At 34.5% G+C, this 14,113-nt stretch overlaps 3 protein-coding genes across 4 annotated transcripts; 1 reads left to right on the top strand and 2 right to left on the bottom strand.

Moving 5' to 3' along the window:
• Positions 1-448: 448 nt before the first annotated feature.
• Positions 449-2,595, bottom strand: LAP3 (Calcium-dependent phosphotriesterase superfamily protein). The gene is made up of 4 exons (XM_007033844.3): positions 2,204-2,595; positions 1,603-1,887; positions 1,361-1,528; positions 449-1,055 (listed from the first exon to the last, which is right to left on the bottom strand). Exons 1-4 carry the CDS (start codon positions 2,569-2,571, stop codon positions 656-658), a joined length of 1,221 nt encoding a protein of 406 aa, XP_007033906.2. The 5' UTR covers positions 2,572-2,595; the 3' UTR covers positions 449-655.
• Positions 2,596-4,099: 1,504 nt separating this feature from the next.
• Positions 4,100-7,494, top strand: LOC18602457 (ENHANCED DISEASE RESISTANCE-like protein (DUF1336)). Of its 2 annotated transcripts, XM_007033845.3 has the most exons (3): positions 4,100-4,258; positions 5,558-6,509; positions 7,263-7,494. In XM_007033845.3, coding segments are annotated over exons 2-3 (948 nt in total). In that variant the 5' UTR covers positions 4,100-4,258; positions 5,558-5,562; the 3' UTR covers positions 7,264-7,494. The 2 variants fall into 2 exon arrangements, with proteins under 2 accessions (XP_007033907.1, XP_088662128.1); XM_088806002.1 differs by lacking the exon at positions 7,263-7,494 and having other exon boundaries at positions 5,558-6,513.
• A 1,304-nt stretch (positions 7,495-8,798) lies between these two features.
• On the bottom strand, positions 8,799-10,729 carry RBL13 (RHOMBOID-like protein 13). The gene is made up of 2 exons (XM_007033847.3): positions 10,556-10,729; positions 8,799-10,297 (listed from the first exon to the last, which is right to left on the bottom strand). Exon 2 carries the CDS (start codon positions 10,166-10,168, stop codon positions 9,359-9,361), a length of 810 nt encoding a protein of 269 aa, XP_007033909.2. The 5' UTR covers positions 10,169-10,297; positions 10,556-10,729; the 3' UTR covers positions 8,799-9,358.
• Between the last annotated feature and the right edge of the window lie 3,384 nt (positions 10,730-14,113).

Here is a 14,113-nt window from a genome sequence, read left to right on the forward strand (position 1 = left end):
ATAAATCAGCAATAATTATTATGTTTAATGTAGGAGTTGGAATCTGTACACTTACATCAGTATCAGTCTTGTTCATAAGAAATTCCAGTGTTATTTTGAAGTTTCAATTGATAAATTATGGTTCTGTAATCAGCTTTTTAAGTCAAAACTGGGAGAAAACCACAAGACATATTAGTAGAGTTTGCATTGCTTTACTTTAATGTCAGCATCCAGATTTAAACAAATTATTTTCTGTTCTGGATTTAACTTTCAATCTCAACTTGCATACCACCATACTCTATGATTAAAATCTTTCCGAAAGATATAACACAATGACAGATAGAGGAGCAGTACCATGCTGAGTGAATGAATTGATTTCATTATCCAAACATCTGAAGCAAAGGAAATCTGCTAAAAGAGATTTCAAGTAACAGTAAGGCAAACAGAATCAGGAGTGTAATCACTAGAATAAAAAATTAGTCTCACAATTTTTTTACTACACAGTAATTAATTAGTAGCAGAAGCAGTAAGCACTTACTGGACAGCATTCATTGATCTACTAGAGAAAGCAGGATAAACAGTTTACAAAGGCAAAGGAAAGACACTTGAATGGAACATATTACATATTCATAGTTAGACAAATATAATATCCAGAGATATTGGAGGTAGAATGTGCTCAAGGGTAAGGAAGGGTAGCGATGTGATTATGAGCCACAGTTCCAATCCATAGCTTCCCTTGTATTTCTCTAACTTCACTGACTAGCTTCATAACCACACCCCTTGGATCCTCAAGAACTTCCAGAATTTCTCCCTTCTCATTGAACAGTGAGATAACGGTGTACATCCTCATCCCTATTATTCTGGCTAAGACACTCATTCTAAAAGGTAACCTAAAGTAGAGGCTCCTCATCCATGGATTGTGGGTGAGAACTTCTTGTGCTGGAGTGCGGCAACAGTCTATTGCTACCCAGAATTGGCCTTTGTCATTTATTCTTACATTGTCTGGAAAACCAGGTAGATGAGCCACAAGTTCCACAGTCCCAGTTTTTGGACCTTCTAGCCAGTATTTCATTAGCCTGTGACCATGACACACAAATTAGTAAGAAAGAACAGAATAAGTTCCTTGTACAAGAATTATAAATGCTAGGTTAGTTCACAGTTTGTTAATATTCTCTTAGGCAAACTGATTGATATGGACGCTGTCAGGACTTTATGTTAGGTTAATTCTAACTTTTTCAGAAAAAAGAACAGCTTTCCTTTCAGGCAGTCAGCAGATAGTATGCTGAGTCATCAATTATCCTGTTAATGAAAATGAAACTTAAAGGGGCAAGTAACTCATATATTAGGAATTAAAGGAACAGAAAAGTGAGATGGGAATTGCCTGCAATTGGTAGTCTCAGTGAAAACGAGGAAAGCTTGGTCCATAGAAAATTGCACTCCATTTGGAAAAGCCAAACCATCCAAAACTATATGAGTTGTCTTAGTAGGAGGATCATATCTGAGAAGCCTCCCAGTTGCTTCTCCTTCTAACAAAATGAAGAAATGATTCCTGCCCAATAATCTGCTGTAAGTACCTCCATATATCAGAACTCAAACAATAACAGATATAATTTATTCACTTACACTCTATTGTACTTTTTGCTAGTATCTGTGAAAAAGATGGAACCATTTCTATGGATGTCCAGGTCATTTGCAAAGAGTATTCGCTTCCCTTCCACATGAGTTGCCAAAGGTGTGGCAAGTCCTCCGTCAGGTCCAACCCTGAGCAATCCGTAGTGGGCATCAGCAATGTACAAATCTCCGCTTTCTTTGTTGAACCTTAAGCCAAGAGGGCGGCCACACCATTTCTCATGTTTCCACTGCTTAGCTGTAGTTGAGTCAGCTCCTCTAGCGCATAGCTTCTCTGACCTTTTGAGTTGTTTCCAGCACAACAAGCATGGATTAAGGATAAGATAACTATATGTTTCCCAGGCTACGTCTAAGATAATTAATCTTGATTGCTTGGTATATCTATACTTCGCATATTCATCTGTCTAATTTGTTTTCCTAATATTACAAAATGTTAGTTGTCTGTTTTTCATCCTTCCTATCAAAGTCAAGTTTAAATATGCAATCTTTCCTCTGACTGTAAAGAAAATATTTTAAAGTCAGAATTAATCTGGATTCTATGGTTAAGTTGATACATGCATACGACATTGGAGTGAACTCATCAACAAAAGCTCACCAGTTTGATGTTACAATGGCGAATGTCTCCCATCCAATATCCTCACCCATCCATCTAACAATGCGCCCATCAGCTAATCCAGCATAAGGGCCACGCCCTAAGCTGTCAAACTCTAATGACTCAGGGCCATAAACCTCATCCACAAACTCCAGTTTGCCATCTCCTAACCGGCTTTTGTTGTCTCTAGGCCAACTACCCATGACTTCCTTGTATGGTGCGATGTCATGCTTCACTGGCCTGAATTGAAGGCCTCCGACGGGACCTAGTTGAAAAGGATCCATCATAACAAAACCAAAAGCCAGAACAATGATAAGGAAAAATGGGTGCTGCAAAAAAGTCCCATCTTTGTTTTGGCCTTCCTTCTCCATGGGATGTTTGTCAGATTAGAGAAGCAGAGAGATAGAGAAAGAAAGAGTTGCTCTGCTATGGTGATGACATATCAGATGCCAAGGGTGTAAATGGTTAGTGTTTAGGTACAAGGCTACATAACTTGGTAGGAATTCATTGATTGAGAAGTAGAGAACACGCATTTGATGTGGTAACATTGAAGATGGAAAAAGGTTGCATATTGTTGGCCATGATTGTTGCATGGGAATATCAATGGAGCTTTTACCTCAAATGGTAATCTACTTCCATGATTGTCACATCATTGATTTGTTTGAAACTACTTAATTTCATGCAATTTATACCTGCTTCCATGATATTTACGCCATCATTTTTTTATCTCAAAAATTGTAAACTAACTGATCAGCAGAATGCAAGAACAATGCTGAACGCATTCGTACGTGCAGGAATTTAACAACCAAATCATCTGCATTTCCTTTATGGAAAACCCAGTTGTCTGATAAAAGAATCTGTTTGCCATTTTGGACGTAGAGGCAATGGGGTCTCTTGCATAGTTGGCTCATGACATTTATGAAATTTTCAGGGGGATTAGAATTTGATTTAGAACATTAATTATGGAGGTTAGGAGTTCATCATATCTGTCGAGGTGACACCCCAACCAATTAGCTATTTATATCTAAGAGATTAATTACAAGTTTAGCACCAAAAACGTAATAGACTAATTTGATTTAAATTAAACTCATCTGTTTGCTACAAGTGACATAGACTATTGCTCACCGTTAAGTTCAACATTGGTAGGATTAAAATTCTGTAAATATTGCGGGAAAAAAGATAAACCATAAAGTGAAGGAAATTTGAAAAAAAAAATTCAAATAAGGGAAAAATAAGAGAAAAAAAAATGAAAATTACCATTTTTCATGAGAATTATTACTATTTTTAGTTAAACATTAAATATTAATATTTTAAAATATAAAGATTTATGTGTAATTATTTTAAAATTTGATCATACCATTAGTTTATAATGAAATTTAAAAATATTCTTTCATCTCATTCTATAAAAAAATTAAGAAAAATCAATTTACAAAATGACAAAAGTAAGAATATTAAATGTTCAAAGAAGAATGAATATAGTAAGTCAATATGTGGATCATAAATTTAATCTTTTGAAGAATTTTGCCGTAAATATAGTTTTTCAATATTCTATTGGTATGAATTTTATAATAACATTGTTTTATTTTTACGTGTTATTTTAATATAAATATATTATTTTTATTTTTATTTTAAATATAAATATAATATATTTAAAAAATTAAATTTTTTTAAAAATAAAGATAGCAATAATTAAAAATTAATTTTCAAAGTCCAAAAATTAAGTACTACTAACTAATTAAGTTAAAAAATGAATGAAGAAGATTAATGGCAATCTGTCAGAGATGACTGTTACCGCTTACCGGTTCAGGCGGTACAATTCCAGTGTCTTGCGTTGCGATTCGTGACACGTTGGCTTTTCAAAACAAATAAAGCAAGCAATTACCTCAAAATGAAAAAAGAAGAAGAAAATTGAACAAGAAAAAAAAGGAAGGGAAGAAAGCTCCCTCTCAATAAATCACAAAATAAAACCCTAATTAACTATCTTTGATCCTCAATATCTGTGTAATTAGGGTTTTTAAACTCTCTCGATTGCTTTAAATTCCTTCCCTCCAACTCAAGGTTAGAGTTTTTTGCTCCTCTTCTTCTTCATCAGCTTTCTTTAATAATGATTTTGATTGTTTTTCTCTGTCAGTTAATTTTCTTTTTCATTTTGTTGATAATAAATTTTTTTATTTTTTTAATGCCCGATTGACACGCAAAGAAGAATGTAAATAGATTAATATGATTGCTATTTTTTCAATTTGATAATGTGTTGGACTTTTTTGTAGTATTTAACTAATTTACCTGCTTTTATTTTTCTGAACATTTTGTTTGTTGAATTATAAGATATACATATTTACACTTGTAGTTAATCAGCTTTTCTTCTCTGTTATAATTCAAGAACCATAAAGTAGCCTTCAAAATAAATAATTGTTATAAAGAAACCTTAAAGAAAACAATGATTTCCCAGAAACGTTTCCCAGTTTTTCTTGTGAAACAAACAGATGCTCAGGAAGATATTATGCTAGACCTTTTGGAATTGCTTTTCTGTACTGCCTTTTGTTTATTTAGGTATTTATACTTTTTTTTTCTCTTTAATCTGGATATAGGTATGGTGATCTTTTGCTCGTGTGCTAAGATTATTTTCATTTGGTGTAGTAATATCTCTGTTTGTTTCAGAATTTCAATTACTATATAGTTTCATGCTAACATTGAAGCAGAAACTGTCATATTTTATTGACCTCTGGATGGTTCAAGGTGGGTAGTTGTTGTTGTAAAACTTCTAAATAAGGTAGTACAAGGCCATTAATGAGATAATTAAGTTGGCAAATAACCCAATACCCAGTTTGTTAGGAGGTCATATATTTGGCTTTGAGTTACACCTGGAGCTTATAAAGATCTATGAGACTGGACATTTCATAAGGCCTATGGATTTGGACCATATTAGATAATATTTTCTCTCTTGATGTTTAAATAATTTATATTATGCCAATGGAGCTTTTCCAAGGGAAACTCTTATAATGATATCACAGTTTTGGAGAGTTTTAGAAGCGATCGTAGCTTACAAGGGACTCATAATTTATTCTGTATGATGTTAGTCCTGTGTCCGGAGTTCATTTGGCTTTGCATGTGTGAATTACCATCCTGCTGTAGTGCCATTATTGGATAGTGCGTGTCCTTTTTTGGTTTTTTTTTTTTTTCTTGTAACTTTCATCTGGACTTAGTTCATGTAGAGGTGCCATGTTACTTTGGTAACAATGTGGCGATTTTTGTTTTCTTTCAGAAACTAGAATGGTGTGGCAATATAAGTCACTAATTCTATTTCTTGTGTATTCTTTTTATATCCCACTGTGATTTCTTATGTGTATATACCAACAGGACACATGGCTAGTGCTGAAGGAAGCAATGATCCTGAATGGGTAGAGAGAGTGAGATCAGAGGGAGCTGTTCCACTACTTGAACCAGATAACTGTCCAAATGGTTGGGCATGTCCACCTGGGGATAACTTCATGGTAAGGGGTCCAGAGTACTTGTCCACGAAGATTAAAGTCCCTGGTGGTAAATATCTTCTAAAGTCTCTTGGCTTTGACTGGGTTAAAACTTCCACAAAGCTAGGGGGGGTCTTGAGCCATCATAACAACCGTGTTAGGAAAGTTGTTGATGATGCCTTTCCAACAGGTGATAAGCCTTTCATCTGGGCATTCAATCTTCAGCTCCCAACTAAGGATAACTATAGCGCTATAGCTTATTTTGTAGCCACAGAGCCTATTCCGGAGGGTTCTTTGATGGACCAGTTCTTGAAAGGTGATGATGCCTTTAGAAATTCAAGGCTTAAATTGATTGCAAACATTGTCGAAGGCCCATGGATTGTAAGAAAAGCAGTTGGAGAGCAGGCAATATGCATCATTGGACGTGCCCTTTCTTGCAAGTATTGTATATCTGAGAATTTTTTGGAAGTTGATATTGATATTGGATCTTCCATGGTTGCAAGTGCAATTGTTCGTCTGGCATTTGGGTACATCACAACGCTGACAGTTGACTTGGCTTTTCTTATTGAGAGTCAAACTGAATCAGAGCTTCCCGAACAACTCTTAGGAGCTGTACGGTTCTCCGAACTGAACCCTGATTCAGCTCAGTTGATTGAGCTGTCAACAGGTGGGAGCAGTGGGAATACGCAGGCATCACTGCCAACTCGCTTATGGAAGTCATTTGAACAGGGATTTTCTCATCTTCTTCATCCAGGTGCCCAAGAAAGTGATTCGATCTCGACTTCAACCCATGTTAATGGCACTGCTGGTCGTGATGACAGTGATGGAGATCATAAGAAATGGTGAGCTTTCATGTCAAGCTCACAGTTAAAAATTTCTGAAGTTGAATGAGGTGAAAGTTGGAATTTTGCTCGGTCTGGTTAAACAAGAAACTAAGTTTGTGTCTATCAAACGACAAAAAAGGAAGAAAGAAAGAAACTAAGCTTGTGGCACAGCTTTGAAGAGAGTGGCGAGGTTTTTGATAAATAACTCAAGGGTCTGCACATGATCTTTCTTTTTTCAGTTTTTTGCCTCCCCTAGTCCACCTAAAAGAAAAGAGAAAAAAATAACCCTCACTTCCCCCTTGTTTCTGTTCTAACTGCACACAACTTGCTCGAGGTTGTCACCATCAATTTCTTGATGTTTTCCCCACCATTTTCCCCAGCAACAATATCAAAGCCATAGTAGAACCCCAAATTTTGGATGTCCTTGAGTAATATGCTTGTGGGAACTAGCATGTTTATTGATGTTTTTAATTAGTCGTCCTTCTTAAACTTTCCAAAAGATATATGGATTAGAGTAACCATTCCCTAATTTTTTAGGCCCTCATTTTTTTTTATTTGTCAGTTAGTCATGTTTTGGTTTCAGCTCTGTGAAGAAGTTTGGTGGTATGTACTAACTGTTGATAAGTCTAGTTTATGCCTTCCCTTTTTCCCATGCCCAAAATGATTACCCATCTCTTGGACTCGTTGGTTTAAGTATATTTGTACTTTGACACTGCACGAATTTATTGTTTTAGAGTATTGTAAGTGAATAAACTATTGGAAATTTTGCAGATCAATGGGATGCTCTCAAACGGCTGAGCACATTGCTGTTGCACGAGCTTAATTTTCGATTCTTTTCAAATTTATTGGGGTGCAATCTTTTGGAGATTGGCCTTGGCATTGACAGAATATCTCATTTTATTGGTATTTAGTGATAGATTTTGTCATTTCATTCCGTTTACGGTTAGTCAACCACATATGTTGTGTATCAAAATTGCTGTCTATAAACCAACTTTTAGCTGTATGTTGGGCCTTCTTTCTGCCCTGTATACTTTATATCCACCTCATTCACAGGGAGAAACAATCCTGCTCGGTTATCCGTACTGATGGGTGCCTGTTACCATTGTGTGTGTGTTTATATATATATATATATATATTGTACAATTTTGAGACCAGGGGATCGAGAGAGAGATATGGAGTTGAACCTGACTCTTTGGGCAGAGGAAAATATGCATTGACAATTTGGCCATTTGAGCAAACACCCAAGTACATGACAGGGTGCTTTCCTAGAAATTTCATCCTCTACTATTACAACTCAGCATTGGTTTAACTTCTTCCAATCAAAACTTCAAAACTTGAACCGGCAATAACAAAACAAAGCAATAATAAAGGAAGACCACCACTCCTGCAAATCAGCAGACAAAGATCTACTACTGTTTTATTTTACAGTAATTTTAAACAGAATTTGAAGGGCTTCTTTCCCATAACTTTTTAATTGATAAGAAATTGGGAGAGGTCAAAGATGAAAAAGAAATGGACTAAAAAGAGCAATATAATGCCAAAGACAGGCAGAACACAAATTAGTTCAAGCTCAGGCATCAACTAAACTACTACCCTGCTGGAACTGATTTTTTTAGCAGAGCTGATAACTACAACTCCATACTTTCTGTTCCTTTCTGGGAAGGGAGGCAGGGATGTCTATCAGACCTGAACCCAAGCATAACCTAGATTCATCCATCTGTTCAGATGGTAAAATATAGGGGGAAAAGAGAAAAGAACCCTGGAATTCACTGGAAAAATGATTCTGAAAGGACATGCTGAGGGTACAGGCTACAACAATAAATTCAAGGAAAATTACAAATTATTCTCATCCGTTGTAACCCTAGCACCAAGTTTTCCCTTGCTATTCTCACCTTATTAACAACAATCAATTTGCAGGTGTTTCACGAAAAAGCACGGTTTCTTTTCATATCACTCTGTTAATTCAATATCTAACTCCATTTTTCTAAGTTTCTCTTACTTCTCCTGTGTTTTTCATTTCTTTCTTAATCTCTGACAAGATCCAACGGAAGCTTAAAAGAATATGTTATTAGCTTATTGCACAAGGTTCAGGGGACAGATTGCTTCAATAAAAAATGTAAAGAAATACCCGCCATCACAATTATAGTGCAAGGCTGAGATGCCTCAATGGAAAGTTTAAGCATCACTGCTAAGAAATAAGATGAAAATTTGGAATTTGTCCACACAATAATCGTTTAAGCGAATTTATATAACTTAGCAGGTTCATATAACCAATAACTGAATAAATGGTCATCAGACAATGTCATATCACTCAGTAAATTATATTACCATTTCTCGCTATCCAAAGTCACAAGTCACTGCAACTATTTCCTACCAAGAGAACTCTGGATTTAACTGAATCTAGAAACAAAATTTAAATAAATACATCACTTTTCTCCATCAAGATATTCAATAATTATATAAACTGTCGATGAATTTGAATTTCAACATTGTAAACAATTTTTTTCACCATGTCTTAGAAGAATGGTAGAAGAGAATGGAAACTGTTTTAAGTTTAAACTATCACTAAAAAAACAATAAGCTTTGCGTAAGTGAGCAATGATGATCAGTAACTTGCAACCCACATTGGGCAGCAAAGAAATTCATGTAACATATTTATAAGTTTAAAAGCAGACCTGGAAACTTGTCTGATCACAGCAGAGGAAAGCAATGAATCTGAAACATCTAATGACCAAGAATATCCCGGTTGTTCCAACTTTCAATTTACTGTGTAGCCCAGCAAAGCACAATCACAGAGTATTGTCCAGGGATGACTCAATAATTTATGCCTACATTGTACATATAATGGCAAGGTCTTGACAAATGGACTAAACAATTTCAACTCCTTCAACTGGAATTGTACTCATCTGCAAGGTTCTACCATTTCCAATAAACCGAAGAGAAGGCAATGAAGGATCTGTAACAGATTCAATCTCGAGAAAATTGAAATCATATGCACCAGAACGCTTCAAACTGAATACAAAAACAACTGCAACCCATCCCAGCATGGAAACTGCCCAATAGTTAGTCATCCCATGAATCAAACCCCAAGCTATAGCATACCCAACAATAATTCCAGATAAATGTCCAAGAAAACTAGCTTGCGGAACAATGATTGAAGTGAAAATCAATGACTCAAAAGGTGCAAAACTAATAGGAAGTGAAAGAAATCCAAAAAGATCCAACTTTGATGAAGGTTGCTTCACAGACAAAATTGTCATCCACCCAAAAACAACACAAGAATACCCAACAGCTGTCACTCGCCGGAAATACTCAATCTTAAATCGCTGAATTAAGAAATGGTACATTCCCAACACAACCAGACCCGATAATACAACCAAAACAAGAGTATACTGAAGATAATACGCCACTCCAAGACCCAAATGCCCTAATTGCTCCACAATCCCAAGACTCCAAAGGGCGCTCATATTGAAAACAAGGTGAATAACACTGATATGTGAAAAAGCTGAAGTAATTATCCTCCAATGGTGCCCTTCGACTGCGGTTTCATAACTTAAACCCACATGATGATAACCGATGTTTTTCTTCTGTATGTAAAACCATATTACACTACATATTCCTATTATACAACTTGTCGCTGGTTTCTCCAATATCTCATAAAATAATGGCCTCCCCATTTCTACGAGTATATAAAACTCCTTCAACTTTCTCTTTTTACTTAATTCAATCTACGGAGCAAAACCCACCATTACAATCCACATAAAAATCATAAGCCCATCAACACTTCACCCAAAAGATCACTCCTTCTGTAATGCAAAATACATAAAAAAAGTAATTTTTGACAATGTTTCGAACCAACCCAAATCTTGCACTAACTAAAACAGCCCAGATCTAAATAGCCAATACTTTTCAACTATCTATCACTTCAATACAGAAAAAAAAAAGCAGCAATATACGAACTGGGTTTATTAAGAGTCAATCAATTAACCACTTCAAGCAAGAGAAATCAAAGAAAAATTTGAGGAGATTAGGCGTTAAAAAAGAGGGAGATAGGGGGATCTTACTTTCCCAGCTTTGGTTGTAAAACCGAGTCAGGTTTCCCGGTTGCCTCCTAGATTTTGTCTCTGTTTTCTTCTTTTTTTTTTTTTTTGTTTTTATTTAACTTCACCAACAGGGCAACAGAGAATAGTTCAACTCGATCATTAATCAACCATGTCTCTCAGACTCTCACTTCCCCTGGACTTTTCTGAAAATTTTATTGGTTATTTAAATGAGTATTCAGAATTACCAAAGTACCCTTGGTACTTTTTCTTTTTCATCTTCTTTATTTATATTTAATGAGAGTAGTTTTTTTTAATGCCACTTGTTGATTGATAGAGAAACATTTTAATTTAAATAAAATTAGTATCATTTTTTTATTAGAAAAGAAAATAGTAACTATCATACTTATGGACAGTAATTTTACATATTATTTCTTTGTTTATATATAATACAGCAATAATAGTAATTAAGATTATCATTAATTATTATATTTTATAGTATAAATTATTTTAAACAATAAACGTTGACTTCAATAAAGTAATAAAAATGAGACAGGATTCTTTTATTCCTATTCCTATACATTTACAGCAAGATTTTAAGAAAATTAATTTCATTTTTATGATACATCTTACTTAATTATATTAAATTATAATAAGGTTATACTTATTGTTACATTGCATTATTTTTATAATCATTATAATTTATTTTAAGTTGATTATCATACCTTTTACTCATTTTACAACAAATTTTATGTGTTTTTATCTTTATTGTTTACGTTAAAATTTATTTTAAATTATTATTTTTTAATATTAACATTTCACTTAATTGCGTGAAGCTATATTTTTTTTTTCTGTAAAAATTCTTGATAGCTTAGAATACAAATTACTTTAAAATATTTTACAAAAAACTAAATATTAGATTTTCTTTTTTACAATAAATTTATGTCTTTTTACTTTTTATTCTTACACATTTATGTTAAGTTTTTTAGAAAGATAATTTTAACTTTAAAACACAACTTTTATTATTTTCTTTAAATTATAATCAAGTTATACTTATTTTTATCTTTCATTACATTTTAAATAATTTATAATTTATTTTAAATTGATTATAACATTTCTGTTATGAAAAGCATTAATTACTGAAAATTTAGCCGTAAGTAAAGGTATTTATTTGCAAGGCCAAGTTTAAATTTAGCTTTTGTATCAAATTGTGAAGGTCGGGGCAGAGCTGTGCTTGGAATCCCAAACCTCAACCCATCTATATCCTCAATAATTATTTATTTATTTTCTTAAATAAGAATAAAATTAGTAAAGTATATTATAAATAATAGATCTTATAATATATACTTGAAATGCTTAAACAAAAATGAAAATTTTTTTTGAAGAGATTACATGTACAAATAAAAATTACAATCCAATTAAGTATGACTTAACATAAATGATATAATTATTAAATCTCAAAAGAAATCAACAAACAAACTAAACAAGTCAATTAATAAACCAACATAAGGTTGGATGAAGTCGTCCACACTTGCAAACCAAGAATAAAAATCTTCTTCCTCGGTCTGTATCTCATTGGGTGCCTCTCTTATAGTTTGGTGTCACATGTCTGGTACATTTTTGTTTATTAACATCCGTCTTAATTAATGTCGTTAGTTGTTATTGTTTCTATCGACCTTAGATATTAAGCTGCTTCTTCTTCTTTCAGAAAAAGAATCAATGAAGAAAGCATGGCATCTATCATTTTGATAGTTGCATGCTATCAATGAAGAAACAAAAGCTGGCATGCGTTTGGTGCATGCTCATATGCATTTGAATTCTTATCATGATATCTAAGTATAATTGCATAAATTCATTTAGTCAGCATGAGTGTTTGGTGAGGCATATAGGTCAAAACAAGTATCAAATATTCCATATCCAACAATATCAACCGCTTGCGTGATTCCAATGTTAGTTAAGTCAATTTCAATTCTTAATGTCGATTAGTCCTGCTTGGATGTAACCAAAGCAACCAGATTTCAACGCATTCGTTCTATATGGTTCAACCACTCTTCTTTTTCGTTTCGCCATTATCTTCCTATAAAATACTTCCTTCACTCACGTCTTATGAACTCAAACTTGTTCCATTTAACCCTCTTTTCTCCCTATGCCAAACACCAAAATCATCCCGATCATAATCTGGAATTGGTCCGATATGCATCCTCATCAGGATTCTCTCAAACTCACGGATAAATGGGAAGATGACTACGGGAGTGGCAACCGCCACGGCCCCGATTATTGGCATGCTAGACGCGCGTTCTTGAAGAGTTACCATTTTAAGGAACAAAATGGACTCAAAGATAAGCTGAAGAGATCTATGAAGGAGATAAACGAGGCAGCCATAGGTGTGATTACCAACTATTGTCGAGAACTGTCCAGGAGAAGGCTCGGAGTTAGGGTTTTCAGGGTCAGGTTGGGTATGGCATCTCTGGGTCTTGTAAGTATGAGATGTTTCACTCCTTGGTTGAACAGAAAAGGGTTGATGTAGTTAATAGTATGCTCATGATTATCAGCAATTACAAACCAGGCAGGTCAACAAAACCCATGGAATTTGAAGGGGATAATGTGGCTAAAGCTATACTTGGTTTAGTTCTGCAAATTTAACTCTCTTTCTACTTATCTGGATATATTTATGTGAAATTGGTATATGAACATTCTGCTCGTCTAGTCTCTTTCAACTTTACAATTTGCACGAATTTAATAGAATTGCCTTTTATTGCTTACAAATTTAAATGAAATTAAATGGGGTTTATTTATATTAACCTCCTTATTTAGGTTTTAGTTTTAGGATCTGTGTACGTGTAAGGTTAATTAATTTAGCTAGACAGGTCTTTGATGACAATCTTGGTGTTCAAGATTAGGAAATCTAGTGAAAATATCAGAGGAGCCTTCCCATGTGTGATGTTTGCCCAATTCTACGATGATGATATTGCAAGCTAGGGATTCAAGATTTTGATAATTATAATTTCTTTTTATTGTAAAGAAATTATTATATATATTGTACCGAAAACATGTATCTCATTAAAAAATTAGCAATAATTAATTTACTATATGCTAGTACATATACAATCTTCGGTGGTCAATGACTCCGCATGGATTGTTGAAGTCGGCTTGGGTATAATTTCTAACTCCAAAGGAGAAAAGGATTTGCCGGCAACCGTCATTGTATCATACATTTACATCATCCCCACTATATATAAAAAAGCCCCACACCTCCCATTCGTTGCTATTTCATTGTTTCCAATCAATATTCTCAAAAAAAGAAGAAGAAGAAATCTTGGTTTAGATGATTGATACCATGCATTCAGCATCGAAAATCAGTTGGTTTGTGAGAAGAATAGGGCGAAGCAAGTCCAAGAAGTACTACAGGCGGCTGGAGGAGGAGGGTGAGGTTGGGAAAGCAGCCCCACTTGAAGCTCGAGAAGGTTACGTAGCCATGTACGTGGGCGAGGAGGCGAAGAGGTACGAAGTCCCGATCAAGTATCTTTCTCTTCCAACGTTCAAGGAACTGCTGATGCAATCGCAAGAAGACTATCTTGATGC

The sequence above is a fragment of the Theobroma cacao genome, chromosome 4, assembly GCF_053813885.1.
Source record: "Theobroma cacao isolate CCN51 chromosome 4, ASM5381388v1, whole genome shotgun sequence".
Classification (NCBI taxonomy): Eukaryota; Viridiplantae; Streptophyta; class Magnoliopsida; order Malvales; family Malvaceae; genus Theobroma; species Theobroma cacao.

Coding starts and splice junctions, on each gene's coding strand:
- LAP3 (XM_007033844.3), bottom strand. CDS start 2,571: ATGGAGAAGGAAGGCCAAAACAAAGATGGGACTTTTTTGCAGCACCCA. Junction 1,529..1,602: donor AGCAAAAAGTACAATAGAGT/GTAAGTGAATAA, acceptor ATTATTGGGCAG/GAATCATTTCTTCATTTTGT. Junction 1,056..1,360: donor ACTGAGACTACCAATTGCAG/GCAATTCCCATC, acceptor TCATGGTCACAG/GCTAATGAAATACTGGCTAG.
- LOC18602457 (XM_088806002.1), top strand. CDS start 5,563: ATGGCTAGTGCTGAAGGAAGCAATGATCCTGAATGGGTAGAGAGAGTG.
- RBL13 (XM_007033847.3), bottom strand. CDS start 10,168: ATGGGGAGGCCATTATTTTATGAGATATTGGAGAAACCAGCGACAAGT.